Source organism: Salmo salar, chromosome ssa03, assembly GCF_905237065.1.
Source record: "Salmo salar chromosome ssa03, Ssal_v3.1, whole genome shotgun sequence".
NCBI classification, from domain to species: Eukaryota; Metazoa; Chordata; class Actinopteri; order Salmoniformes; family Salmonidae; genus Salmo; species Salmo salar.
This window is the reverse complement of record NC_059444.1, coordinates 50,302,641-50,328,496: the sequence shown is the minus strand read 5'-3', so window position 1 is coordinate 50,328,496 and position 25,856 is coordinate 50,302,641. Positions and strand designations below refer to the sequence as shown.

General features: G+C 42.1%; 1 protein-coding gene across 1 annotated transcript in view; it reads left to right on the top strand.

Annotated features, from left to right (window-relative positions):
* The window catches only part of LOC106600690 (centrosome-associated protein CEP250), an 83,936-nt gene that overhangs the window by 3,640 nt on the left and 54,440 nt on the right, over positions 1-25,856 (top strand). Inside the window, exons 4-10 of the mRNA XM_045716044.1 lie at positions 10,795-10,936; positions 11,968-12,115; positions 15,235-15,354; positions 15,603-15,659; positions 15,746-15,814; positions 20,032-20,121; positions 21,993-22,102. Of these exons, the coding sequence (XP_045572000.1) occupies positions 10,795-10,936; positions 11,968-12,115; positions 15,235-15,354; positions 15,603-15,659; positions 15,746-15,814; positions 20,032-20,121; positions 21,993-22,102 (736 nt within the window). The remainder of the gene's footprint in view (positions 1-10,794; positions 10,937-11,967; positions 12,116-15,234; positions 15,355-15,602; positions 15,660-15,745; positions 15,815-20,031; positions 20,122-21,992; positions 22,103-25,856) is intronic.

Sequence of the window (25,856 nt, the reverse complement as noted above, 5' to 3'; positions counted from 1 at the left end):
GAGTGTTTTTGTTTGTGCATCTGTTTTATGTGAGAGAGTTGTGTGTGAGGTGATTTTTGTTACTTTATGGTATTGTGTTAACTTTATGTAAACTGTGCTATGCCACCTTTTTGTTAAGAGAGGATGTTCTTGGGACATGTTATACACAGGTATGTCAAATAATCGACAGAGTTAACCAAAGTGGAAAGATTTATTACAGATAAGAGGCAATACATACAATTCATAAGACAGGTCACCACAACTTGAACAGACTAACTGTCTGGAACTACAGCTTAGAGGGCACACACAATGAATTAGCAGCAGGGCAAGAAATAAACACCAAGTTTCCAAGACTCAAGCCTCGCATGTAAAACTCTTCTAGGAGAACATTATGCACATTTTTATAAAGTATATTCACACTTGTTGTAAGATGGCACACTGGAGATGAAACACTCTGAAAGATGATAACACACTTTGTGATAATTAGAATACAAAAGCACACGCGTGAATTCATAAGACTGCTACTCTATAACCAAAAGAGCCCCTCCAAAAGGGAGCCAGCCCTGAAGGTCTCTGGAGAAGGGGTGACAAAATAGGACAAACATATAAACACATAACAAAGAAAAATGTAACTAGTCCGCCCGCCAAGGCAGCCCCAACTCTTTTGCCTCAATACCAGCTCATTCGATTCTAAAAAGAAAAACTACATCTAACATATGTAAGGGACACGCCTTTATGCTGCCGACTCAAGAAAATGCTTCAAACTGTAACCAGTGCCTACAAACTGGTTCAGGTTATCAGTCAACCTACCAGGGTAGCTACAAATAGCACAGGAATTAAATAATCAATCAGTATTGATCACATCTTTACTAATGCTGCAGAAATGAGCTTGAAGGCAGTATCCAGATCCATCGGATGTAGTGATCACAATATTTACATTTAAGTCATTTAGCAGACGCTCTTATCCAGAGCGACTTACAGTAGTGAATACATACATTTCAATTCATTTCATGCATTTTTTTTTTGTACTGGACCCCCGTGGGAATCAAACCCACAACCCTGGCATTGCACACACCATGCTGGCATTGCAAACACCATGCTCTACCAACTGAGCCACAGGGAAGCCAATTTACAAAATAGTAGCCATATCTAGGAAAACCAAAGTTCCAAAGGCTGGGCCTAATATAGTGTATAATATAGTGTCATACAATAAGTTTTGTAGTGATTCCTATGTTATTGATGTAAAGACTATCTGTTGGTCAGTGGTGTGTAATGAGGAGAAAACAGACACTGCACTTGACACATTTATGAAATTGCTCATTCCAGTTGCTAATAAGCATGCACCCATTAAGAAAATGACTGTAAGCTTTGGAACACCTTAAATTAAATTCTGGGAAAAAAGGCAAACTCAGCTCCATCATTCATTGAATCAGATGGCTCATTAATCAGAAAACCAACTGATATTGCCAACTACTTTAATGATTATTTTAATCGGCAAGATTAGCAAATTTAGGCATGACATGCCAGCAACAAATGCTGACATTATACATCCAAGTATATTTGACCAAATTATGAAAGACAAGCATTGTAATTTTAAATTCCATGAAGTTAGTGTGGAAGAGGTGAATTTTTTTGTTGTTGTCTATCAACAATGACAAGCCACCGGGGTCTGACAACTTGGATGGAAAATTACTGAGGATAATAGCGGACGATATTGCCACTCATATTTGTCATATTTTCAATTTAAGTTTCTAGAATGTGTGTGCTCCCCGGCCTGAAGGGAAGCAAAAGTCATTTCGCTACCTAAGAATAGTAAAGGCCCCTTTACTGGCTCAAATAGCCAACCAATCAGCCTGTTACTAACCCTTAGTAAACTTTTGGAAAAAATTATGTTTGACCAGATACAATGCTATTTTGCAGTAAACAAATTGACAAACTTTCAGCATGCTTATAGAGAAGGACATTCAACAAGCACAGCACTTACATAAATGACTGATAATTGGCTGAGAGAAATTGATGATAAAAAGATTGTGGGGGCTGTTTTGTTAGACTTCAGTGCGGCTTTTGTCATTATTGATCATAGTCTGCTGCTGGCAAAACTGATGTGTTATGGCTTTACACCCCCTGCTATATTCGGGATAAAGAGTTACCTGTCTAGCAGAACATAGAGGGGGTTCTTTAATGGAAGCCTCTCCAACACAATCCAGGTAGAATGAGGAATTCCCCAAGACAGCTGTCTAGGCCCATTACTTTTTCAATCTTTACTAATTAATTTCCACTGGCTTTGAGGAAAACCAGACTATCTATGCAAGCAAATTTGGTGGTACACAAAGCAACTCAAACAGTATTGAAATTGCATCAATGATGTCAATTTTTTTAATACATCTCCTGTTTGGCATGTCTCTTGTTATGCGGGTCACAGCAACATGTTGACATGTTTTGAATGACCCTTCCTCCCATTTTGTTCCATGCTGGCTGAAGACCTGAACACCAGACAAAGATAACAGGGGAGAAATACATATCTGTGCCATAGATGATAGTGTAAACTTTGAATTATATTTGCTGACACCCTACATTCAAATTTTGGCACAAGTAGAGTAACTATATAAACCACATCCCTCTGCAAACAAGCCTTCTCCGATGTTGGTTACAAGAGGGTACTTTTTAAACTAGGTTACCGTATCCCCTTAATAATCCCTCCTCCTAAATACAAGTGTTTGACATGTGGGAGGGGACTAATAACTAAATGATCAAACTTTATCAATGTCTAAGCAAGTAATTTTTCATACTTTGATCTGGTTTCATCCAAATATAATTTTTGATTTTGACTGTTCATGACCTATGTTAAAAATCTGCGTTGTGTTGGAATGGTGTGAGCATATACGGTCATTAAAAATATTCATGCAAGTAGAGTGCTGATTGGCCATCTCGTCCTCCTCTAGACCGCCAATTGGCTCATCCTCCTGAGGAGTATTACATCATACTCTATGAGGAAATATCAAGCATTTCTGAAACGGTCGGGTTTTTTGTGTTTTTTCTCTCTCCAATTTATGTTTTGGTCACATAGAAGTATAGAACGAATCAACAACGTTAATTGGGTATGAGTTAACAGAATATAAACTTTTAAAAGTAAGATTTTCACTGGGCAGTTACAGTGCCTTACACATTTTGTTGTTGCAGCCTTAATTCCAAATGGATTAAATAAAAACAAATTCTCACCCATCTACACACAATATCCCATAATGACAAAGTGAAAACATGTTTTAAAAAATTCTAGCAATTTTGGAAAATGTGATACAGAAATATCTAATTTACATAACTATTCACACAACTGAGTCAACACTTTGTAGACACCCCTGTATCTCCGTAGTGACTGGATCTATTGATACACCATCCAAAGTGTAATTAATATCTTCACCATGCTCAAAGTTATATTCAATGTCTGCTTTTTTTTATTTCTACACCTACCAATAGGTGCCCTTCTTTGCAAGGCATTGAAAAACCTCCCTGGTCTTAGTGGTTGAATCTGTGTTTGAAATTCACAGCACCGAGTGCTAAAGCGTGTAAAAATTGTCTGTCCTCGCCTGGTTGCAACACTCACTACCGAGTTCCAAACTGCCTCTGCAAGGAACATCAGCACAAGAACTGTTTGTCTGGAGCTTCATGAAATGTGTTTTCATGGCCGAGCAGCCGCACACAAACCGAAGATCACCATGCGCAATGCCAATAGTCAGCTGGAGTGGTGTATTGCATGCTACCATTAGACTCTGGAGCAGTGGAAACATGTTCTCTGGAGTGATGAATCACCCTTCACCATCTGGCAGTCCGACAGACGGATCTGGATTTGGCGGATGCCAGGAGAATGCTACCTGCCCGAATTCATAGTGCCAACTGTAAAGTTTGGTGGGAGAGGAATAATGGTCTGGGGCTGTTTTTCATGATACGGGCTAGGCCCTTTAGTTACAGTGAAGGGAAATCTTACATAATATATTGACATTCTGTGCTTCCAACTTTGTGGCAACAGTTTGGGGAAGGCCTTTTCCTGTTTCAGCATGACAATGCCCCCATGCACAAAGCGAAGTCCACACAGAAATGGTTTGTCTAGATCAGTGTGGAAGAACTTGACTGGCCTGCACAAAGCCCTGACCTCAACTCCATCGAACACCTTTGGGATGAATTGGAATGCCGACTGCGAGCCTGGCCTAATCGCCCAACATCAGTGCCCGACCTCACTAATGCTCTTGTGGATGAATGGAAGCAAGTCCCCTCAGCAATGTTCCAACATCTAGTGGAAAGCCTTCCCAGAAGAGTGGAGGCTGTTATAGCAGCAAAGGGGGGACCAACTCCATATTAATGCCCATGATATTGGAATGAGATGTTTGACGAGCAGGTGTCCACAAACTTTTGGTCATGTAGTGTATTTAATCTTGCCATAACAAAGGGGTTGAATACCCTTTACACAAATGACTTCACACACAACAATGAACTGAGCCACTTACAGAAATTCTCTGATGACTATAGTAAGCTGTGTCATGAGAGGAGACGATGCTCATCACAGGGATATAACAGAGTGTGAAGCCAATTACTTGGACCTGAATGTACAGAAGACCAAGGAGCTAGTGGTAGATTTCTATTAATTGTGAAGAGATTGACACTGTTGTCTCTTATAAATACTTGTGTGTAATAGTGGACAGCAAACTGAACTGGAAGGATCATTCTCACAGTATCTACAAAAAGCCCAATCCAGGCAGCAGATCTTTTAATGTATGTGACAAAATGCTTTGTATGTTCTATAGCAGTGTCATGGCGAGTGTAGTGACCTATGCCATTGTGTGCTGGAAAGGGAATTTAGCTAAGGAAGACTTAATCAAGCTTGACAATATCATTAACAAAGCCAGTGTTACAATTGGTTGCAGCCTGGAATCAATGCAGGACATGTTCATAAAAAGGCTGTATGTAAAAACACACATGATCATGGACAATGACACACACCCTATCCACAGCACTCTAATGCAACACAGGAACAGCTTTCGTATCAGATTCATCCTGCCCAGAATTTCCAAATAGAGGTTTAGACAGTCATTTCTACCCACAGCCATGAGGCTTTTTAATGAGTGTAATTGATTAACTGTTTTATGGGGTCTTTCTATTGGAAAATGTTGTTGCCTGTTTTCCCCAGAGTAGGATATAAAATCAGCACTTGAATCAGACTATTCTTATAGGGATACTACGGTTGGTGTATGTGCCTTTGTCTTAGTGTATTTTTTCTTCTTTTTATCATGTTGGTCATTGTTGCGTGTTCTGTCATTGTAAGTCATTGATGCATGCTGTGATAAAACTATTTCCCAAATTGGGATTAATAAAGTAATACTCTACAGTCGTGGCCAAAAGTTTTGAGAATGACACAATATTAATTTTCACAAAGTCTGCTGCCTCAGTTTGTATGATGGCAATTTGCATATACTCCAGAATGTTATGAAGAGTTATCAGATGAATTGCAATTAATTGCAAAGTCCCTCTTTGGCATGCAAATGAACTGAATCCCCAAAAAACATTTCCACTGCATTTCAGCCCTGCCACAAAAGGACCAGCTGACATCATGTCAGTGATTCTCTCGTTAACACAGGTGGGAGTGTTGACGAGGACAAGGCTGGAGATAACTCTGTCATGCTAATTGAGTTCGAATAACAGACTGGAAGCTTCAAAAGGAGGGTGGTGCTTGGAATCATTGTTCTTCCTCAGTCAATCATGGTTACCTGCAAGGAAACACGTGCCGTCATCATTGCTTTGCACAAAAAGGGGTTCACAGGCAAGGATATTGCTGCCAGTAAGATTGCACCTAAATCAACCATTTATCAGATAATCAAGAACTTCATGGAGCGCGGTTCAGTTGTTGTGAAGAAGGCTTCAGGGCGCCCAAGAAAGTCCAGCAAGCGCCAGGACCATCTCCTAAAGTTGATTCAGCTGCGGGATCGGGGCACCACCAGTACAGAGCTTGCTCAGGAATGGCAGCAAGCAGGTGTGAGTGCATCTGCACGCACAGTGAGGCAAAGACTTTTGGAGGATGGACTGGTATCAAGAAGGGCAGCAAAGAAGCCACTTCTCTCTTGGAGAAACATCAGGGACAGACTGATATTCTGCAAAAGGTACAGGGATTGGACTGCTGAGGACTGGGGTAAAGTCATTTTCTCTGATGAATCACGATTGTTTGGGGCATCCGGAAAAAAGCTTGTCCGGAGAAGACAAGGTGAGCGCTACCATCAGTCCTGTGTCATGCCAACAGTAAAGCATCCTGAGACCCTTCATGTGTGGGGTTGCTTCTCAGCCAAGGGAGTGGGCTCACTCACAATTTTGCCTAAGAACACAGCCATGAGCAAAGAATGGTATCAAAACATTCTCCGAAAGCAACTTCTACCAACCATCCAGGAACAGTTTGGTGACGAACAATGCCTTTTCCAGCATGATGGAGCACCTTACCATAAGGCAAAAGTGAGAACTTAGTGGCTCGGGGAACAAAACATTGATATTTTGGGTCCATGGCCAGGAAACTCCCCAGACCTTAATCCCATTGAGAACGTGTGATCAATCCTCAAGAGGCGGGTGGACAAACAAAAACCCACAAATTCTGACAAACTCCAAGCATTGATTATGCAAGAATGGGTTGCCATCAGTCAGGATGTGGCCCAGAAGTTAATTGACAGCATGCCAGGGCGGATTGCAGTGGTCTTGAAAAAGAAGGGTCAACACTGCAAATATTGACTCTTTGCATCAACTTCATGTAATTGTCAATAAAAGCCTTTGACACTTATGAAATGCTTGTAATTATACTTCAGTATTCCATAGTAACATCTGACAAAAATATCTACAGACACTGAAGCAGCAAACTTTGTGAAAATTAATATTTGTGTCATTCTCAAAACGTTTGGCCACGACTGTACTCTACTTATTGATTCAAAACATTTCAGCTTTTCCTTTTTAATTAATTCATACAAATTTCTAAATACACAATTCCACTTTGACATTATGGGGTATTGTGTGTAGGCCAGCAAAAAAATATATTAGATATATATATATATACTCTGCCAGTCAAAAGTTTAGACACACCTACTCACTCAGGGTTTTTCTTTATTTTTACTATTTTCTACATTGTAGAATATTTGTGAAGACATCAAAACTATGAAATAACACATGGAATCATGTAGAAACCAAAAAAAGGGTTAAACAGCTTTGTACACTCTTGGCATTCTCACAACCAGCTTCTTGAGGTAGTCACTTACAATGCATTTCAATTAACAGGTACAGTGGCTTGCGAAAGTATTCACCCCCCTTGGAATTTTTTCTATTTTGTTGTCTTACAACCTGGAATTAAAATATATATTTTTTTCTTCTATCATTTGATTTACACAATATGCCTACCACTTTGAAGATGCAAAATATTTTTTCTTGTGAAACAAACAAGAAATAAGACAAAAAAACGGAAAACTTGAGCGTGCATAAGTATTCACCCCCGGAAAGTCAATACTTTGTAGAGCCAGCTTTTGCAGCAATTACAGCTGCAAGTCTCTTGGGGTATGTCTCTATAAGTTTGGCACATCTAGCCACTGGGTTTTTGCCCATTATTCAAGGCAATACTGCTCCAGCTCCTTCAAGTTGGTTTTGCCGGTGTACAGCAATCTCTAAGTCATACCACAGATTCTCAATTGGATTGAGGTCTGGGCTTTGACTAGCCCATTCCAAGACATTTAAATGTTTCCCCTTAAACCACTCGAGTGTTGCTTTAGCAGTATGCTAGGGTCATTGTCCTGTTGGAAGGTGAACCTCCGTCCCAGTCTCAAATCTCGGGAAAACTGAAACAGGTTTCCCTCACGAATTTCCCTGTATTTAGCACCATCTATTATTCCTTCAGTTTTAGCCAGTTTCCCAGTCCCTGCCGATGAAAAACATCCCCACAGCATGATGCTGCCACCACCATGCTCACTGTGGGGATGGTGTTCTCGGGGGGATGAGAGGTGTTGGGTTTGTGCCAGACATAGCATTTTCCTTGATGGCCAAAAAGCCAGAGTACCTTCTTCCATATGTTTGGGGAGTCTCCCACATGCCTTTTGGCGAATGCCAAATGTGTTTTCTTTTTTCCTTTTTCTTTAAGCAATGGCCACTCTTCCGTAAAGCCCAGCTCTGTGGAGTGTATGGCTTAAAGTGGTCCTATGGACAGATACTCCAATCTCCGCTGTGGAGCTTTGCAGCACCTTCAGGGTTATCTTTGGTCTCTTTGTTGCCTCTCTGATTAATGCCCTCCTTGCCTGGTCCTTGAGTTTTGCTGGGCGGCCCTCTTTTGGCAGGTTTGTTGTGGTATTCTTTAAATTTTTGAATAATAATGGATCTAACGGTGGGATCCTTGGGATGTTAAAAGTTTCAGATATTTTTTATAACCCAACCCTGATCTGTTCTTCTCCACAACTTTGTCCCTGACCTGTTTGGAGAGCTCCTTGGTCTTCATGGTGCCGCTTGCTTGGTGGTGGCCCTTGCTTAGTGGTGTTGCAGACTGGGACCTTTCAGAACAGGTGTTTACATACTGAGATCATGTGACAGATCATGTGACACTTAGATTGCTCACAGGTGGACTTTATCTAATTATGTGACTTCTGAAGGTAATTGGTTGCACCAGATCTTATTTAGGAGCTTCATAGCGAAGGGGTGAATACATATGCACGCACCACTTTTACGAATTTTATTTTTTCGAATTTTTTGAAATAAGTCATTCTTTTCATTTCACTTCACCAATCTGGACTATTTTGTGTGTGTCCATTACATGAAATACAAATTCAAATCCACTTAAATTACAGGTTGTGATGCAACAAAATAGGAAAAACTCCAAAGGGAATGAATACTTTTGCAAGGCACTGTATGACTTGTTAAACGTTCATTTGTGGAATTTCTTTCCCTCTTAATGCGTTTGAGCCAATCAGTTGTGTTGTGACAAGATAGGGGTGGTATACAGAAGATAGCCCTATTTGGTAAAAAAACAAGTCCATATTATGGCAAGAACAGCTCAAATAAGCAAAGCGAAACGACAGTCCAACATTACTTTAAGACATGAAGGTCAGTCAATACAGAACATTTCAAGAATTTTGAAAGTTTCTTCAAGTGTAGTCGCAAAAACCATCAGGGCTATGATGAAACTAGCTCTCATGAGGACTGCCACAGGAAAGGAAGACTCAGAGTTACCTCTGCTGCAGAGGGTAAGTTCATTAGAGTTAGCTGCACCTCAGATTGCAGCCCAAATAAATGCTTCATGGAGTTCAAGTAACAGACACATCTCAAACATGTTCAGAGAAGACTGCATGAATCACGCCTTCATGGTCGAATTGCTGCAAAGAAACCACTACTAAAGGACACCAATAAGAAGAAGAGACTAGCTTAGGCCAAAAACATGAGCAATGGACAGTAGACCGGTGGAAATCTGTCTTTTGGCCTGATGAGTCCAAATGTGAGATTTTAGATTCCAACCGTTGTGTCTTTGTGTGAGACAGAGTAGGTGAACGGATGATCTCTGCATGTGTGGTTCCCACCGTGAAGCATGGAGGACGAGATGTGATGGTGTTGGGGTGCTTTGTTGGTGACACTGTCTGTGATTTATTTAGAATTCAAGGCGCACCAGCATGGCTACCACTGCATTCTTCAGCGATACGCCATCCCATCTGGTTTGCGCTTAGTGAGACTATCATTTGTTTTTCAACAGTACAATGACCCAACACACCTCCAGGATGTGTAAGTGCTATTTGACCAAGAAGGAGAGTGACGGAGTGCTGCATCAGATGACCTGGCCTATACAATCACCTGACCTCAACCCAATTGCGATTGTTTGAGATGAGTTGTACCGCAGAGTGAAGGAAAAGCAGCCAACAAGTGCTCAGCATACGTGGGACCTCCTTCAAGACTGTTGGAAAAGCATTCCAAGTGAACCTGGTTGAGAGAATGCCAAGAGTGTGCAAAGCTGTCATCAAGGCAAGGGTGGCTATTTTGAAGAATCTCAAATGTAAAATATATTTTATAACACTTTTTTGGTTACTACATGATTCCATATGTGTTATTTCATAGTTTGATGTCTTCACTATTATTCTACAATGTAGAAAATTGTAAAAATAAAGAAAAACCCATGTGTCCAAACTTTTGACTGGTACTGTATATATATTATTTATAATTGTTTTTTATATTTTTACTTCCTTTTTCTCCCCAATTTCATGATATCCGTTTGGTAATTACGATCTTGTCTCATCGCTGCAACTCCACAATTGACTCAGGAGAGGCAAAAGTCAAGAGCCATGCATCCCCCGAAACATGACCCTCCAAGACGCACTGCTTCTTGACACACTGCTTGTTTAACCCGAAAGCCAGCTGCACCAATGTGTCGGAGGAAACACCATCCAACTGACAACCGAAGTTAGCTTACAGGCTCCCGGCCCACCACAAGGAGCAATGACAAAAAATATGAATTTAATCTATTTTAAATTAAGGCTGTAACACAACAAAACTGTGGAAAAAGTCAAGGGGTGTGAATACTTTCTGAAGGCACTGGAGTTGCCACAAAGCCCCAGCTCGGGCCAGATTGTTCCTGACGGAGTGAAACCAGCGTTTATACACTCACACACCTAGACACAGACACACACATACACACACGCACGTTCCTGTTGGTGGCCCACTTTATGCACAAATCTACCTACAATTTACTGGTTATTCCCATTGATTTATCTGTATTGCAGATTAACCTTTTCCTTCCTCTTCTCCCGTTCCCTCTCCTTGGAACTCCCTCCCCAGATGCCCAACAATTCCTTCTATTTTCCGGACCCAAGTCTCGGGCGGAGAGTGGTTGCTCCTCCCCAGAGAAGAACATACCAGCTACAGACTCCTGGCAGCCATCTTTGTCTCTGTCCAGTGTTTCTCCCAGGGACCCCCTGAGGTTTGTCTTCCTCCCCATCAACGGTCCCTTGGCCTCTCCCGTCTCTTCCTCCTCTTCTGGTTGCTCTTCCTCCTCCTCCCCTTGTCCTCAGGTCCTGATTGGCAGGTCCCCAATGGGCTCAAGATGCTCTGCCACCAGCACGTCCTTCGGCTGGCTAAGGGGTGAGTCTACCAGGGGCATGGTGAAGGTGGACAAGGGCCGGGCTGAGGACCAGGGTGACGACCCCCGGGGTCCCAGTGTGGGGAGACCAAAGTATGTGTGGTTGGCTGATGTGCACAGGACCAGACGGCTGGATGACAAGGAGACGATGGGGGCCTTCGGGGCCCAGGCAGGGAGTCTGGTGCAGGGTAGAGCAGACAGCCCTGGCAGGGACCAGCTCAACAGGCTATTTGTCTTGGAACGCAGGTCAGACTTCTTAGTCACAGCGGTGTTTGAGAGCATAAATTCTTCTCAAGTCGCTGATCACTGACAGAGCAGACTGACTGAGCAGAATTGATGCTCTCATGTCTCTTTTTGCCACATGAGCTGTGGTGTTCACCATCTCAAAACTTGTATCTTCTGTTTTTATGTTCATACGTTCTAAACACAAATCATACTCCTTTGTTGTTTTCCCTGTCCTTCTAGGTCTCTGGAGCCCCACCAACCATGTCACTCAGCCCTGCTGGGACTGCCCGTTCCTGCCTGCTGGCCTCTTTCCAAACCATCCACCAACCACAACATGGGGCTCCAGCCATCACCCCTACATTACCAAATCCATTCCTATCATCACAAGTTGTCTCTACCTATTATTTTGCCTCTGCATTCCTTATTATTACCATGCTGAAATTACAGTACTAAACATGTAAAGTGTACATTTTTTAAGTAATCTGTTTGTGTACTTTTGCGTTATGTAAGTCGTTTAAGTTCAGCATTGATATGTGTTGTTCTCTTTGTGTATTTTAAGGGAATGTGTTTGGGTACTTTTGCATTTTGTAAGTCAACTGAGTTAAGCATTGATAAGTGTACTCTGTGTGTTTGTTTGTTGGGATCAGGAGGTCGCAGGTCATAGACCAGTTAGAGGGTGATCACGTTGACAACATGGACACCAGCTCTTCATCTGAGCCGACTTCCTCTTCCTCATCATTCTCCAACACCACAAGCCAGACCCGACACAGCAGACTGCAGATAAGCAAAAAACAGGTACAATGACCATTTTTGGAAAACGGATTATAGCACAATAAACTACCAGTATATTGATCACATTCATTTAGCTTTGGACTACCAAGTGCCTGAATTGTGAGATATGTGGAGATAGAAACTGTAGAGACATTAAGTAGAGTGTACAATCATTTCACATTTTAGTCATTTAACAGACACTCTTATCCAGAGCGACTTACAGTAGTGAATGCATACATTTCATGCATGTTTTTTGTACTGGCCCCCCGTGGGAATCAAACCCACAACCCTGGTGTTGCACACACCATGCTGGCGTTGCAAACACCATGCTCTACCAACTGAGCCACAGGGAAGACAATCACAACTGCATATTTTTGGCCAAAGGGTAAAATAATGTTAATTGTGTAGATACTCCTCTAAGAAAACCAATGTCGCAAACCTCTTGTCTCTATCATAATCCGTTCAAAACTTATTTGACTTTTAACACTTGTAGGATGGTCAAAATTAGGGCGAATAAATCAATGGCCAGGAAAAAAAAGTTGTCAAAAAATAACATCCGTCACAAAGGATGTGCGAGAATTAAGGATGCCTGACAGTTTTACCATTGAACTCGTCATCTTGCTTCTCAAATCCGGAGGACATAAAACAATATAGAGGTAAGATAGATATCTATTTTGAGATATGACAGGTAGCATTTTCATATTTTAGTATACACTTTTCATAATGCGAAGTTCCTACTCTTTTCGAAGACGTCACAAAAAAAGCGGATCTCTTTGAAATGTCAACGGAGCACTGAGCATTCCTGCAAGCTTTTTATCTTCAAAGCCGTTTACATTTAATTCAGCTCGTGTCAGGCTAATTTGATATTTGCGGAAACAACTTGGAAGGGGACGACCATAAAATGTTAAATCCTAAAAAGCATCAGCGAGAAAGCTGCACCGCTCTGTCAACAGAGCTCGGTGCTTATTATCAGATGTATTAGGTTACGAAATCTAAATGTTTGGATATTATGTTAATGATATGTTAGAGAAAGACCCCACTGAATGATTCAGAATATTTAGAATCAAATTTAAGGAAGTGAAATCAAATAAAATCAAATTGTATTGGTCACATACACATATTCAGCAGATGTTATTGCTTATGTTATTGCTTGTGTTCCTAGCTCCAACAGTGCAGTAATATCTAACAATACACACAAATCTGAAAGTTAAATAATGGAATTAAGAACTGTATAAATAACAGGACGTGCAATGTCAGAGTGGCATTGACTAAAATACAATAGAATAGAATACAGTGTATACATATGAAATTAGTAAAGCAGTATGTTCCACCTTCTCCACTGTGGTCCCATCAATGGGGATAGGGGCGTGCTCCCTCTGCTTTTTCCTGAAGTCCACGATCAGCTCCTTCGTTTTGTTGACGTTGAGGGAGAGGTTATTTTCCTGGCACCACTCCGCCAGGACCCTCACCTCCTCCCTGTAGGCTGTCTCATTATTGTTGGTAATCAGGCCTACTATGGTTGTGTCGTCTGCAAACTTGATGATTGAGTTGGAGGCGTGTGTGGCCACGCAGTCATGGGTGAACAGGGAGTACAGGAGGGGGCTGAGTATGCACCCTTGTGGGGCCCCTGTGTTGAGGATCAGTAAAGGCCTGTCAGGAAGTCCAGGACCCAGTTGCACATAGCGGAGTTCAGACCAGGGCCCCGAGCTTGATGATGAGCTTGGAGGGTACCATGGTTTTGAAGGCTGAGCTGTAGTCAGTGACCAGCATTCTTACATAGATATTCCTCTTGTCCAGGTGGGATAGGGCAGTGTACAGTGCAATGGTGATGGCATCGTCTGTGGATCTATTGAGGCGGTAAGGAAATTGAAGTGGGTCTAGGGTGTCAGGTAAGGTAGAGGTGATATAGTCCTTAACTACCCTCTCAAAGCACTTCATGATGACAGAAGTGAGTGCTACAAACGATAGTCATTTAGTTCAGTTGCCTTTGCTTTCTTGGGTACAGGAACAATTGTGGACACCTTGAAGCAAATGGAGACAGCAGACTGGGATAGGGAGAGATTGAATGTCCGTAAACACTCCAGCCAGCTGGTCTGCGCATGCTCGGAGGATACGGCTAGGGATGCTGTCTGGGCCGGCAGCCTTACGAGGGTTAACACGCTCAAATGTCTTACTCATGTCGGCCAAAGAAGGAGAGCCCATAGTCCTTGGGAGAGGGCCTCATCGATGGCACTGTATTGTCCTCAAAGCGGGTGAAGAAGGTGTTTAGCTTGTCTGTGCTTGTGGCTGTTTAGCTTGTCTGCGATGTGGCTGGTTTTCCCTTTGTAATCCTTGATTGTCTGTAGACCCTGCCACATACGTCTCGTGTCCGTGCCATTGAATTGCGACTACACTTTGTCTCTGTACTGACGTTTTGCCTGTTTGATTGCCTTACGGAGGGAATAACTACACTGTTTGTGTTCGAACATATTCCCAGTCACCTTGCCATGGTTAAATGCGGTGGTTTGCGCTTTCAGTTAAGGGCGAATGCTGCCATCTATCTACAGTTTCTGGTTTGGGTAGGTTTTAATAGTCACAGTAGGAGCAACGTCCCCTATGCACTTCCTGATGAACTCATCAATGTTATTATCCGAGGCTACCCGAAACATATCCCAGTCCGCGTGATCAAAACAATCTTGAAGCATGGACTCTTATTGGTCAGACCAGCGTTGAATAGACCTTAGCACGGGTACTTCCTGTATGAGTTTCTGCCTATAGGAAGGGAGAAGCAAAATGAAGCCGTTATCTGATTTGCCGAAGGGAGGGTGGGGTAGGGCCTTGTAGGCATCCTGGAAGAGAGAATTGAAGTGGTGGAGTGTTTTCCCAGCACGAGTACTATTGTCAATGTGTTGGTAGAACTTCGGTAGCGTGTTGGTAGAACTTGTTACCATCAAAGTTGCTTAGGAGCTAGAAGCAGAGCTGCCTGTCGGCGACATCTTACTAGATTAAATGTCATCACCAAAGTGAGTTTTCACACACCCTACATTAAGCAACTCCTGATTACACAATGGAAGTTTGCTTGAAAAAAGAAAATGTATTTTTTTTTCTAAAAGTAGATATGTGCTCAACTGTAGTTCTCTCCTCTCTGCCTGTGGTTGGAGCAGGCCCTGGAATCTGCTCTGAAGCGTTCGGCCCCGGATGTCTCCAGACCAAACTTGCCCTGCTACCGCCGCTCCAAGTCCTTGGACCGGAGAGCAGCAGAAGCTACGGCCACCACAGCAACGGTAAATCTCTCCAGATGGGAACTCTACATTCTTAAACTAGACCTGGGTGTGTCCAATACATAATGGGCCGGTTTCCCAGACAAAGAGATTATCAATTGAGTACGCCTTTTAGTCTAGGACTAAATCTAATTTGTGTCTGGGAAACTGGCCTAATATTACAAATATAGGATAAGCTTGATTTAGCTAAACTGGTGTACATTATTATAAACATTTTTAAATAAAAATGATAAATATTTTCCCCTTCCCAGCCTGACCTCCTCAACTTCAAAAAGGGCTGGATGACCAGACTGACTGACAAAGGGCAGGTTAGTGTTTATAAACTTTGTATCTGTATGTGTTTGTGCATGTGAATTGCAATTCTTTAATTGTTGATTCGTTATCTATCTTGCAGTGGAAGAAGCACTGGTTCGTCCTGACTGACCAAACCCTGAGGTTCTACAGAGATGCTGTTGCTGAGGAGGTATGGATGGACAGTTATTTTAATTTTAATGTTGTGCCTATGGATCCGACTTTTTTGGGATCTTTAGTCCTCTGAATAAAAGATCTGGAGCTTCCTGAAGCTTCTGCCAGCATTTGTGTGGATCACGTTCTGCGCATAAGTATACGCGTAGAGAACAGGCTACTCAGGCAAAGTTAGATCAAAGTTAGACAAAGCTGAATCAATGTCTGCAAGATCACATAATGATCACAGTATTCTACATAACAGAACCAAATATAATAGCATAGTATAACATTACCGTAAGACAGAAACACCACCGCATGTTTCGCTCATGTGGCCAAAATACAACAGAGCGCGCCACTAGGCATAATGCACATGTAGGCTATGCTACAGTTTAACAGCATCTGCTCAAAAATTTGCTCACTGTACATCATTCAAAACAACACTGTGCGACAACACTGTATAACTCAATGTCTAAATGCATATCCCCATGAAACTTATTGAGATCAAATGGTTGGTTACTATGGGTAAGACTTGAAGAATTAGGGACTGTACGTTATTTATAATGAGGGATAGCTGGAGAAAATCGGACCTCTCCGAAATGAAAATGGATAGCCCTCCCTTACATTTTCATCTGGAAGAAAAGTGACCCTCCTCTATAAATAAATGACCCTCCGCTATACACAAAATAATAATTAAAACAAATTGGATAGCAGAGAGCATGTCTAAGACAGACCAGAGCCTCAGACCTGAGCCTTACACCATGCACAAACCGGACACGAACGTGCACCATCGTGCGCCAATTGATTTTTTTTTGTCCCCCCACACCACGCGATCACGAACACGCAGGTTTAAATATCAAAACAAACTCTGATCAAATTATATTAATTTGGGGACAGGTCAAAAAGCATTAAACATTTATGACAATCTTTGGACTTTATATGGCGATTGGCATCTAACTTTCATAATAAGGTGTATTATTATGACCAACCAACCTTAGTTCATCTTTCAATCACCCACGTGGGTATAACCAATGAGGAGATGGCACGTGGGTATCTGCTTCTATAAACCAATGAGGAGATGGGAGAGGCAGGACTTACACCGCGTTCAGCGTCACAAATAGAACTGACTTCTATTTTAACGCTTGGCAACGCAGACAGTGGAGCGAGTCGAGAATTTCAAGTTCCTTGGTGTCCACATCACCAACAAACTGTCATGGTCCAAACACACCAAGACAGTTGTGAAGAGGGCACGACAACACCTTTTCCCCCTCAGGAGACTGAAAATATTTGGCATGGGTCCCCAGATCCTCAAAAAGTTCTACAGCTGCACCAGAGTCTAAATCGACTAACAAACTATAGCTCACCACATGAGCATCAAACCAAAGACTGGCTGTTTAAATGAATTAGGCCTTCTCGAATTAGCCTACTTTTAGCACGTATCCTAAGTTATGTAAGTTACTTGAATATGGCTTATTGTGAGGTCAATAACTCTGATAAAGCTTCATCATTGGCAACGAAACATATTGTTTTTATTCAAATCAATTATAGCAGTAGCAAGCTAATAAAATGTAGCTCCGGTCCTCCTTCACATCTTTCGCATGCTCTCCCTTTCAAACTGAACAGGAAATCAGTAGCCTGCACGTACAGATAGGCCTAATGAATTTTTGGGACTAATCAAAAATGATTTTTGGAAGAAGCCTTATACTCGCCTCCTGAAGTGCCCCCATTGTTTAGACGGCACACAAAGGTTTACATCTGCAAGAGCAGGGCAGGCCAGGGCTCATGATTGGGATACCATTGCAGCTGTAGTGTAGCCTAGTTTTACAACATCCCACCAGCACAAAAAAATCATGAAGGAAGTATATTTTCTTAGACCTATAACTGCCCTGTGCACTCCAAGCTCATTAATAAGCTAAGGACCCTGAGTTTAAACACTTCCCTCTGCAACTGGATCCTAGACTTCCTGATGGGCCGCCCCCAGATGGTGAGTGTAGGCAAAAACACATCCGCCTCGCTGACCCTCAACACGGGAGCCCCTCAGGGGTGTGTGCTTAGTCCCCTCCTGTACTCCCTGTTCACCCACGACTGCATGGCCACGCACAACTCCAACACCATCATTACATTTGCCGATGACACAACGGTGGTTGGCCTGATTTTCTGACGACGATGAGACAGCCTACAGGGAGGAGGTCAGAGACCTGGCAGTGTGGTGCCGGGACAACAACCTCTCCCTCAATGTCAGCAAGACAAAGGAGCTGATCATGAACTACAGGAAACGGAAGACTGAGCACGCCCCCATTTGCATCCAAAGGGCTGTAGTGGGCGAGTCAAGAGCTTCAAATTCCTCTGTGTCCACATCACTAAGGACCTATCATGGTCCAAACACACCAACACAGTCGTGAAGAGGGCATGCCTCCCCTCAGGAAGCTGAAATTATTTGGCATTGGCCCTCAGATCCTCAAAAAGGTCTACAGCTGCACCATTGAGAGCATCTTTACTTGCTGCATCACCGCTTGGTATGGCAGCTGCTTGGCATCCCATCGCAAGATCCTACAGAGGGCAATGCGTATGGCCCAGTACATCACTGGGGCTTAGCTCCCTGCCATCCAGGACCTCTATAGCAGGCGGTGTCAGAGGAAGGCCCCAATAATCAGACTACAGCCACCCAAGTCACAGACTGTTCTCCCTGCTGCCGCACGGCAAGCGGTACCGGAGTACCAAGACTGGGACCAAAAGGCTCCTGAACAGCTTCTACCCCCAAGCCATAAGACTGCTGAAAAGTTAATCAAATATCTACCCGGACTATTTGCATTGACCCCCTTTGTTGTACTGGTTCAATGCACACTACCTGGACTCTACCCACACACTCACACATACTACACTGACACTCCAACACACACACATACTACACACACACACACACACACACACACACACACACACACACACACACACACACACACACACACACACACACACACACACACACACACACACACACACACACACACGGATGCATACTGACACCACACACACACACACACACACACACACACACACACACACACACACACACACACACACACACACACACACACACACACACACACACACACACACACACACACACTTCACATATGCTGCTGCTACTCTGTTTATTATCTATCCTGATTGCCAAGTCACTTTTACCCCTACCTAAATGTACATATTACCTTAATTACCTCATACCCTTGCGCATTAACTCCACAGAGGTCGGTGGCACCTTAATTGGGGAGGACGGGCTTGTGGTAATGGCTGAAGCGGAATCATTTGAATGGTATCAAATACATCATGGCTTCCATGTGTTTGATGCCATTCCATTTGCTCCATTCCAGCCATTATTATGAGCCGTCCTCCCCTCAGCACCCTCCACTGATTGACTCGGTACTAGTACTCTTTGTATATAGCCTCGTTATTGTTATTTTATTGTTACTATTTCCTTTTTTCCCTTATTTGTATTTTTTGTATTACTTTTTAACTCTGCATTGTTGGGAAAGGGCTCGTAAGTAAGCATTTCACAGTAAAGTCTACACCTGCTGTATTCAGAGCATGTGACAAATACCATTCTATTTCCTTTCTCAGAGCATTCACTTCGTATACAGTAGCCTAGGCCTATAGCCTACAGTATAGGCTATGGATCATTTGATTGAGACCACACTAAATATTGGCACACTTAATATTGTGCGCCCAGCAAAGAATCAGGGATGAGGGGCAGCATCGGGCACACATCAATAAGCAACTAATTCTTAAACACTAAGCAATATTGACATTTAATCTATTATAAAATACATGACCGTCCCCTGGACTAGATTTAAAAAATGACTAAACCCTCCCACTGTCTGAAATTGAAAAAGCAGGGCCCTCCCCCATTTTTCTCCTGGTCACAATTCCAGAATCTTCGGGAAGCTCCAGATCTTTTAGTCTGTGGTCTAACGATCCCAAAAACGTCAGATCCACTGCCACAGCCTTATTTTAAATGTTGTTTGAGAATACACTACACTTGTATTATTTTATGTGTGAGAGAGAAAGAGAGAAAGAGAAAGAGCAAGAGTGTGTGTGTGTGTGTGTGTGTGTGTGTGTGTGTGTGTGTGTGTGTGTGTGTGTGTGTGTGTGTGTGTGTGTGTGTGTGTGTGGGCGGGCGGGCATCACAGCATCCTCTTAACTTCGACTGTCTTTCTCTATCATATTTAATTTCAGGCTGCTGATTTGGATGGCGAGATTAACCTGTCTACTTGTTATGACATCACAGACTACCCAGTTCAGAGGAACTACGGCTTCCAGATACACGTGAGTTGACATTTGTGACCGACCGCTTTGCAGGTCAGCATAATTTGAAATTGTGTTTTTTACATTGGATAAAAGTAGAGACAGAGCTACAAAATGGTATATCCAGACCATTTTCCTTGTATGACTGGTGGAGGAGAGCCAGGCTTGTTCTACTGATGCTTAAAGATAAATTCCAGACACAAATATTTTAGCACTATTATACAATAGATAGCAGTAATCACTGTCAAACACACCTGGCTAACTTGATGGGTCATGTAATCATCTGGCGAAGTGGAGTCTTTTGTTTAGCTAGCTAGCTAAACAATGAGCCATAATCCCAATCCATAGAGTACTAGCAATACAAACTAATTGCCATAGCTAGCTAAAGTTAACCAAATAGGTTCGATATTAGCTAGTTAGCTAACTAACATTAGGCTATAACTAACAATGCAAATGTATTGTTGAGATAATATTTTCTACACAGATCATACACGTAATGTTAGCTACCAAGCCAGTCATCTAACCTCAGCTAGAAAGCTAACAGTACGCTTTATCTTGGGGTCTTTTGTTTAGACATGTAGCTAGCTAAACAATGAACCATAATCCCAATCCATAGAGTACTAGCAATACAAACCGAGGGTCATAGCTAGCTAAAGTTAACCAAATAAGTTCAATGTTAGCTAATTAGCTAATGGCTTGCTGAGATAATATTACTACACAGATCATACACGTAATGTTAGCTAGCGAGCCAGGCATCTAACGTCAGATAGCTATCTAACAGTACGCTTTAACTTGCAATGAAAACAACTTTCTGACAGAATTAGAAACGTATAATATCTGAAACTGTAGCTAGATTCTTACGCATGGATGAACGCTTCATAGCAGACTGCAACCCCTTTCATTAAACACGACGTCCTGTGTAATTTCCGTTTTATTTGTACAGATTTCAAAACTCAGTAAACTTCTTCCGTGACAACAACACTGTCGATTGATGTTTCTTCCCAATCACTGTCATCAGAAGACTTTACAATGTCTTCTTCAATTAAAATGTTTTTACCTAAATCAGGGATTTCCTGTTAGAGTCAGCATGGTACGATCGTCCTCCTGAAATTAGTCCATCACAATTTTTTCCCACTGACCGTTGTCGATAGTGCCTGAGCATTAGCAACACATTTTCAGTTCTCCATAGCTAATGTTATATCTTTAAAAAAAACTGCAGTAGGAAGGATTATCCACACATAAGGAGCAGCTCATTTTATAGACAGAAGATGCTACATGGCAGAACAATCTGAAAGTCATCTCTCAGCATGTCCAGCCCATTCATTATCTCAGCCAATTATGGCTAGTGGGAAGGTTCCTGACTTTTTCTGTGGCTAAAACAACTAGGCTCATAATTTAACAACTTTATTCATATTTACAGATGGAATACAAGTTTGTTATTAAGGCAAAGGAAAGTTCAAATGTTCGAGAAGGCATTTCTGCTGAAAAACGCATTTTGATAAAAAAAATTAAATAAACGTTCAAATGCCTCTCGTGTGAAGTCGTGACTTACGACACACGCCTAGTTACCTGAAACGAGTCACATTTGGAGTCTTTGATTGGTTAATCCTCAGTCAGTTGAGATGATTTGTTATAGCCCAACAGTTTACCTGTTCCATGTAGTAGGGCTGTCAAGGGGTGTGTGGGATGGTATTAAAAGTTAATAATAAATGGTTCATTGGGGTATATCTTAGATCAGCTCTTTTTTTTGTCTTCTGTGAGTAGTGCATGTTCAGGGTGAAAATATTCTATGAAATGAATTATTCAAGGGTAGGACAGGACAGGGTAGGATAGTTAATGACAAAAAGCACACTGAAATCACAGTGATTGAGTCTTCCCCCCTCCTCACCAAGACTGCAGAGGGAGCATTCACCCTGTGTGCCATGACTTCTGGGATCCGGAGGAACTGGGTCCAGGCAGTGATGAAGAACGTGAGGCCCAAAGTGGCCCTGGTCGTCTCAAGGTAAAGGAGTCTTCTCTGGTTGAGACAAACTATTTATGATTTATCGATTGATTTTCAATCACAAAACAAGACCGACAAGACAAAAAGACAACATCAATGCTCTAAACAGAACATTACACAATTTGCTTCAGTTTACAATAACGTGCAAACTGCAAGTTTATAAATCAAAGAGTAAAAATGAACAAATCAAAATGGCATCCAGCACTGAACACCTCAATCTCCTGATATGTGCTTGTTATGATACACAAAGTCTGATGGCTCTCCTTTCCTGCTTTGTCCTATGTCTTCCATGCTACTCTTTAGGAAAAACCTGCAGCTGCTGAAACTGTCCACTCTCAGAGCCAGGTTGAATCCTTGGGCCTCGTGACCCTTGACCTTTAGATGTATTTGGGTAACACTTTACTTGACACCCAGTGTCATAACACATTATAACACTGTCAAAACCATGTCATAATGTGATAACAGCTGACTAATCCTGTCATAACCTGTCATAATATGGTCATAACACTGTCATGACCCACATATTTACTACTGTTGTGACGTATATTGTGTTATTTTATGGCTGATTATGACACCTACATAAGAGTGTCAAAACCCACATTTTTTCCTCCTCAAACATTATTAAATCCTTGTTGTTGTTGTATTTTTTATTGTTATTTTATTTTACCTTTATTTAACCAGGTAAGCTTGTTGAGAACAAGTTCTCATTTGCAACTGCGACCTGGCCAAGATAAAGCAAAGCAGTTTGACACATAAAACAACACATGGAATAAACAGAGAATACAATCAATAATACAGTACAAAAATCTATATACAGCATGTGCAAATGAGGTAGGATAAGAGAGGTAAGGCAATAAATAGGCCATGGTGGCAAAGTAATTACAATATAGCAATTAAACACTGGAATGGTAGGATGTGCAGAAGATGAATGTGCAAGTTGAGATACTGGGGTGCAAAGGAGCAAGATAAATAAATAAATAAATACAGTATGGGGATGAGGTAGATTGGATGGGCTATTTACAGATGAGCTATGTACAGGTGCAGTGATCTGTGAGCTGCTCTGACAGCTGGTGCTTAAAGCTAGTGAGCGAGGTAAGAGTCTCCAGCCAGAGATTTTTGCAGTTCGTTCCAGTCATTGACAGCAGAGAACTGGAAGGAGAGGCGGCCAAAGGAAGAATTGGCTTTGGGGGTGACCAGTGAGATATACCTGCTGGAGCGCGTGCTACAGGTGGGTGCTGCTATGGTGACCAGTGAGCTGAGATAAGGCGGGGCTTTACCTAGCAGAGACTGGTAGATGACCTGGAGCCAGTGGGTTTGGCAACGAGTATGAAGCGAGGGCCAGCCAACGAGAGCATACAGGTCGCAGTGGTGGGTGGTATATGGGGCTTTGGTGACAAAACGGATGGCACTGTGATAGACTGCATCCAATTTGTTGAGTAGAGTGTTGGAGGCTATTTTGTAAATGACATCGCCGACGTCGAGGATCAATAGGATGGTCAGTTTTACGAGGGTATGTTTGGCAGCATGAGTGAAGGATGCTTTGTTGCGAAATAGGAAGCCGATTCTAGATTTAATTTTGGATTGGAGATGTTTAATGTGAGTCTGGAAGGAGAGTTTACAGTCTAACCAGACACCTAGGTATTTGTAGTTGTCCACATAAGTCCACATAAGTCAGAATCGTCCAGAGTAGTGATGCTGGACGGGCGGGCAGGTGCGGGCAGTGATCGGTTGAAGAGCATGCATTTAGTTTTACTTGCATTTAAGAGCAGTTGGAGGCCACGGAAGGAGAGTTGTATGGCATTGAAGCTCATCTGGAGGTTAGTTAACCTGTTGGGGCTAGGGGGCAGTATTTTCACGGCCGGATAAAAAACTGGATTTAAACTGGTTACTACTCTTGCCCAGAAACGAGAATATGCATATAATTAGTAGATTTGGATAGAAAACACTCTAAAGTTTCTAAAACTGTTTGAATGGTGTCTGTGAGTATAACAGAACTCATATGGCAGGCCAAAACCTGAGAAGATTCCATGCAGGAAGTGCCCTGTCTGACAATTTGTTGTCCTTCTGTTGCATCTCTATCGAAAATACAGCATCTGTGCTGTTACATGACACTTTCTAAGGCTTCCATTGGCTCTCTAAAGCGTTCAGAAAGCGGAATGACGTGTCTCCTGTCTCTGGGCAAAGTACAGCAGCAGAGTTTGTAAGTGACCTGCCTGGGGAAAGTGAGACTGAGATGCGCATTCACGAGACTTCTCAATTTTTTTCTTTCAGTCTTTGAATGAATACAACGTTGTCCGGTTGGAATATTATTGCTATTTTACGAGAAAAATTGCATAAAAATTGATTTTTAACAGCGTTTGACATAATGGAATAGTAATGGAATAGTTTGACATTTTTTGTCATGAAATGCGCTCGCGCGTTACCCTTCGGATAGTGACCTGAACGCACGAACAAAACGGAGGTATTTGGATATAACTATGGATTATTTGGAACCAAAACAACATTTGTTGTTGAAGTAGAAGTCCTGGGAGTGCATTCTGACGAAGAACAGCAAAGGTAATCCAATTTTTCTAATAGTAATTCAGAGTTTAGGTTGCCCCAAACTTGGTGGGTGTCAAATTAGCTAGCCTGTGATGGCCGAGCTATTTACTTAGAATATTGCAAAATGTGCTTTTGCCGAAAAGCTATTTTAAAATCTGACATAGCGTTTGCATAAAGGAGTTCTGTATCTATAATTCTTAAAATAATTGTTATGTATTTTGTCAACGTTTATCATGAGTAATTTAGTAAATTCACCGGAAGTTTTCGGTGGGTATGCTAGTTCTGAACATCACATGCTAATGTAAAAAGCTGTTTTTTGATATAAATATGAACTTGATTGAACAAAACATGCATGTATTGTATAACATAATGTCCTAGGAGTGTCATCTGATAAAGATCATCAAATGTTAGTGCTGCATTTAGCTGTGTTTTTTTTTAGCTGTGGTTTGGTTTTTGTGACATATATGCTTGCTTTGAAAATGGCTGTGTGATTATTTTTGGCAGGGTACTCTCCTGACATAATCTAATATTTTGCTTTCGCTGTAAAGCCTTTTTGAAATCGGACAACGTGGTTAGATTAACGAGAGTCTTATCTTTAAAATGGTGTAAAATAGTCATATGTTTGAGAAATTGAAGTTATAGCATTTTTGAGGTATTTGTATTTCGCGCCACGCGATTCCACTGGCTGTTGACTAGGGTGGGATGCAAACGTCCCACTGGCCCAGAGAGGTTAACACAGTGTCCAACGAAGGGCCAGAGGTATACAGAATGGTGTCGTCTGCGTAGAGGTGGATTAAAGAATCACCAGCAGCGAGAGCGACATCATTGATCTATACAGAGAAGAGAGTCGGCACGAGAATTGAACCCTGTGCCACCCCCATAGAGACTGCCAGAGGTCCGGACAACAGGCCCTCCGATTTGACATACTGAACTCTATCGGAGAAGTAGTTGGTGAACCAAGCGAGGCAATCATTTGAGAAACCAAGGCTGTTGAGTCTGCCAATAAGAATGTTGTGATTGACAGAGTCGAAAGCATAAGCCAGGTCGATGAATACGGCTGCACAGTAATGTCTCTTATCGATGGCGGTTATGATATCGTTTAGGACCATGAGCGTGGCTGAGGTGCACCCGTGACCAGCTCGGAAACCAGATTGCATAGTGGAGAAGGTACGGTGAGATTCGAAATGGTCGGTAATCTGTTTGTTAACTTGGC